The 3,618-nt window shown below is 50.9% G+C and overlaps 1 protein-coding gene across 2 annotated transcripts; it reads left to right on the forward strand.

Annotated features, from left to right (window-relative positions):
• The first annotated feature begins 260 nt into the window (after positions 1-260).
• LOC108382031 (ras-related protein Ral-A-like) lies at positions 261-3,172 on the forward strand. Of its 2 annotated transcripts, XM_017638425.1 has the most exons (4): positions 261-290; positions 2,452-2,532; positions 2,606-2,814; positions 2,884-3,172. In XM_017638425.1, exons 1-4 carry the CDS (start codon positions 261-263, stop codon positions 3,170-3,172), a joined length of 609 nt encoding a protein of 202 aa, XP_017493914.1. The 2 variants fall into 2 exon arrangements, with proteins under 2 accessions (XP_017493914.1, XP_017493915.1); XM_017638426.1 differs by lacking the exon at positions 261-290 and having other exon boundaries at positions 2,434-2,532.
• The last annotated feature ends 446 nt before the right edge of the window (positions 3,173-3,618 follow it).

Below are 3,618 nucleotides of genomic sequence, written 5' to 3' on the forward strand. Positions count from 1 at the left end.
CCTCAATGTCGCGAATCTTGTCAGCCACCTCAGGAGACTAAAAGAAAGAAATGGAAATTTTTAAGTGAGCTTTGGGCGATTCAAGTACAGCAAGTCCTCTCACCTGTTCGACGAGTTTGCCATTCTTGGCACGGTCGGCAAGAGCCAGCTCTTCGTCGCTGGCGTCGAGAAAGCGAGTCGCACCGCGGTAGCACTGAATGGCCAGCGAGTACTCGCCACGTCCAAACCAAAAGTTTCCTCGTTCCTTCTTGTAGTTGCCAATGCGCAGGCGATCAGGAAGAGCCTCGTGGGCGAGGATAGGATTCGGTTCACCGGGCTCAGGGTCGGGGTTTCCTGAGAAAAGGGAAGGTGAATGGTAAAACAATGATGAAGTCATTCAAAGTAAAGTGTCAGCACTCACCGGCGAGCGGATTTCCAGCCAGAGGCGAGTCATCGTACTTTAGCACATCGATAATCTCCACCTCCAAGTCGAGCATAGAGTCGGCAGGAATGCCCAGCGTCTTGTTGCCGCTGGCACCGTAGGCGAAACGAGACTTGATCAGCAGACGGGCGGTCTCGCCCTTGTCCATCAGCGGCAGCATCAAGTCCAGCCCCTGGTAGAGGTCATTGTCGCCGATGATTACATCGAAGCGGTCAAAAGATTCGCCCGTGATGACGGTACTGGAAGGTTCCGCTGGAGTGCCCTCCTTGGGGCCATCGTAGACGCGAGTCACCAGGCGAATGGTCACCTTGGCGCCTCGAGGTGGTCGACCTGGTTCAGGTGCTGTGGTGTGATGAGATAAGGAAGGTTGTTTGCTATAACATCGTTAATCATCACACTTTAGGAAAAGGGTACATTACCTTCCTTGATGATTTTCTTTCGAAGCTCGCCGTTACTGAGAATGTCAGTCCAGCCGTCTTTGCCCTCTTCGACCGTTTCCTCCTCCGCATCGGAGTCGCCCTCCGCCTTGACGCCTTTGATGTTCTTATTGTGCGGCTTGGCGGCCTGCTCCTCCTTGATGGCCTCTTTCACCGACTCCAAAGGTGGCATGTCTTCGTGCTCATCTGAGGAGTCGTCCTGGTCAAGGATGGTCGCCTCAGCCGGTTTGATCTCCGCTGTTGATTCACTGGTTTGGTCCATTGGGTCTGTCTGTATGAAAAGAAGAAGAAGATGATGATGATGACTGTCAAAAACAAAGCAAGCAAAAGTAACCAATTAGCTTACCTGTGTGCTCTACCGTACGGCTAATTAATTGTACAACGGCAGCGGGTATCTGTGACTGCTGTTTACCGANGTCGCCTCGGCCGGTTTGATCTCCGCTGTTGATTCACTGGTTTGGTCCATTGGGTCTGTCTGTATGAAAAGAAGAAGATGATGATGATGATGACAAAAACAAAGCAAGCAAAAATAACCAATTAGCTTACCTGAGTGCTCTACCGTACAGCTAATTAATTGTACAACGGCAGCGGGTATCTGTGACTGCTGTTTACCGAGGCAATTAGCAGTCTGGTAATTAGGGTCAGACTGAAGCAAACGGTATCTCTCTCTCAGTTGGGCAGGCGGCTGCAGTGGCAATCAACATACAGGGTCGCCGAGTACAGACGAGCAGCAGAGTAACAGACGAGAGAGAAGAGACAGAAGAGAGAAAGATGTGATTGCGATCGATAAGCGGAAAGTTCGAGAGAAAGGTGACGTAAACAACGTGGTGAGGCAATCTGAAAAGACAGCAGCGCAGCGCTGCCTGCTTACCTGCACTCAGTCAGTAACGGTACTGACGGAGAAAAGGGCGTGGCTGCGATGCCACTGACAAGGCTGGTCTGACAGGGCAAGTGACCGCCCACTGCATGCTGGCCGCTGCGAGCTGGTTGTGCCGGGTCGGCCAGCAAGCGATGACACCGAAACAGCAGCAGCAGCGGCCGCAGCGATCGGTCTGGCCAAGCAGACTGTGCCGCTGTGTTACCTTGCATCAACAGCAACAGACACAGCAACATCAACAACAGCAGCAGCAGCTCATCTGCCTTGAGGAGCCGCCGTACACTATCTGCATTTTCCCCTTCCCCTTTTTCCCCTTTCTCTCTCTTTCCAAGTTTCGTTTTGTTGCTGCAACAAGTCAGAGACTCTCTCCGTGAGATCAGCCGCACCATTAGCTGCCCATCTTTCAGTCCGCCACCAACGCTGCCGCCGCTTATCGTCCACTCAACTGTTCGCCAAGGGAGATAGAGAGAGTGGTCGTACCGAGGTGCTGTGACCGAGGCAACAGCAACATCAACATCACTGCCGGCGTCTTACCGATCCAGAGCACAACAGATCCCCAGTGACAGCAAAAGTCACTTCTGTGAAGGTGCCGGAGGTAAGCTCATTTCGATAAAAATCACAGTTGTTTTTCTAAATGCTATTATTTTGGTTCTTCTCAGGATACAACTCATTCTCCTCTCACTCCGAATCCGCTCAAAATGGCTGACGGAAAGCAGTTGCCGCTTCACAAGATCATCATGGTGGGCAGTGGTGGCGTCGGCAAGTCTGCTCTGACCCTTCAGTACATGTACAAGGAGGTAAGTAGCTCGCTCAAACGGCTAAGGGGTTTCCTCTTTCTCACAGGCTGAACTTTGTTGTTTCCTCACCCAGTTCATCTCGGATTACGAGCCCACCAAGGCCGACAGCTACCGAACCACGGTCACAGTGGAGGGCGTTGAGTCCTCGGTGGACATTCTCGACACTGCCGGTCAGGAGGACTACGCGGCCATTCGCGACAACTACTTCCGCTCCGGAGAGGGCTTCATGTGCGTCTTCTCCATAACCGAGTACGAGAGCTTCTCTGCCATTTCGGATTTTCAGTAAGTTGAGCTGCCAGCGCTACCACTGTATCTCGATTTTCACCAACGGCTGTTTTACCGTTACTTTAGCGAGCAAATCCTCCGCGTCAAGGGCGACGATACGATTCCGATGATCCTGGTGGGAAACAAGGCCGACCTCACTTCAGCTCGTCGTGTGAAGGTTGAAGAGGCCGAACAGCTGGCCGCCTCGTGGAACATTCCCTACAAGGAGACTTCCGCCAAGACGTATCTAAACGTGGACGAGGCCTTCTTTGCCCTCCTGGAGGCCATTCACAACCGCAAGAAGACGATGCAGGAGGCTCAGGGCACAAAGGGCAAGAAGAGCAAGAAGAAGAAGAAGCGTTGTTTCATTTTGTAAGTGCATTATGTTAACGCTCTCAACAGGCGACAAATGTTTGCCTACTCCTTCCCCTCCTTTCCCTCCACCTTCTTAAGTGGCGGGCACTTCACCGTCATTGTATTCTCATTTTATCTACATCTTTTTCTACTTTTATCTTGCTTATTGTTATTTCTATTAAAACACCACTACCGCGCATTTTAAACCCTAAATTCCTCTTCACTTCTCTTCTCTTGTTTTGATTTGTTTTTCTCAAAAGAACACCCAACCCATTCCCAGTAGACGACAACAAAATGTGTGCGTCACCGGTGTACAAAATGCAAACATCCTGCAACAGTACTTTGTGTGCTTGGAAATGATTGGTGCCACGGCAACTCCAACTCCGACTGACTCATGACTTTGATTTAGCTTGTTACATGTGCGATTGGGCAACTTTTTTTGCATTCTGATTACACAATCTCCTTTCT

The sequence above is a fragment of the Rhagoletis zephyria genome, unplaced genomic scaffold (assembly GCF_001687245.7).
Source record: "Rhagoletis zephyria isolate East Lansing unplaced genomic scaffold, Rhagoletis_zephyria_1.1 Rzeph_scaffold_24876, whole genome shotgun sequence".
NCBI classification, from domain to species: domain Eukaryota; kingdom Metazoa; phylum Arthropoda; class Insecta; order Diptera; family Tephritidae; genus Rhagoletis; species Rhagoletis zephyria.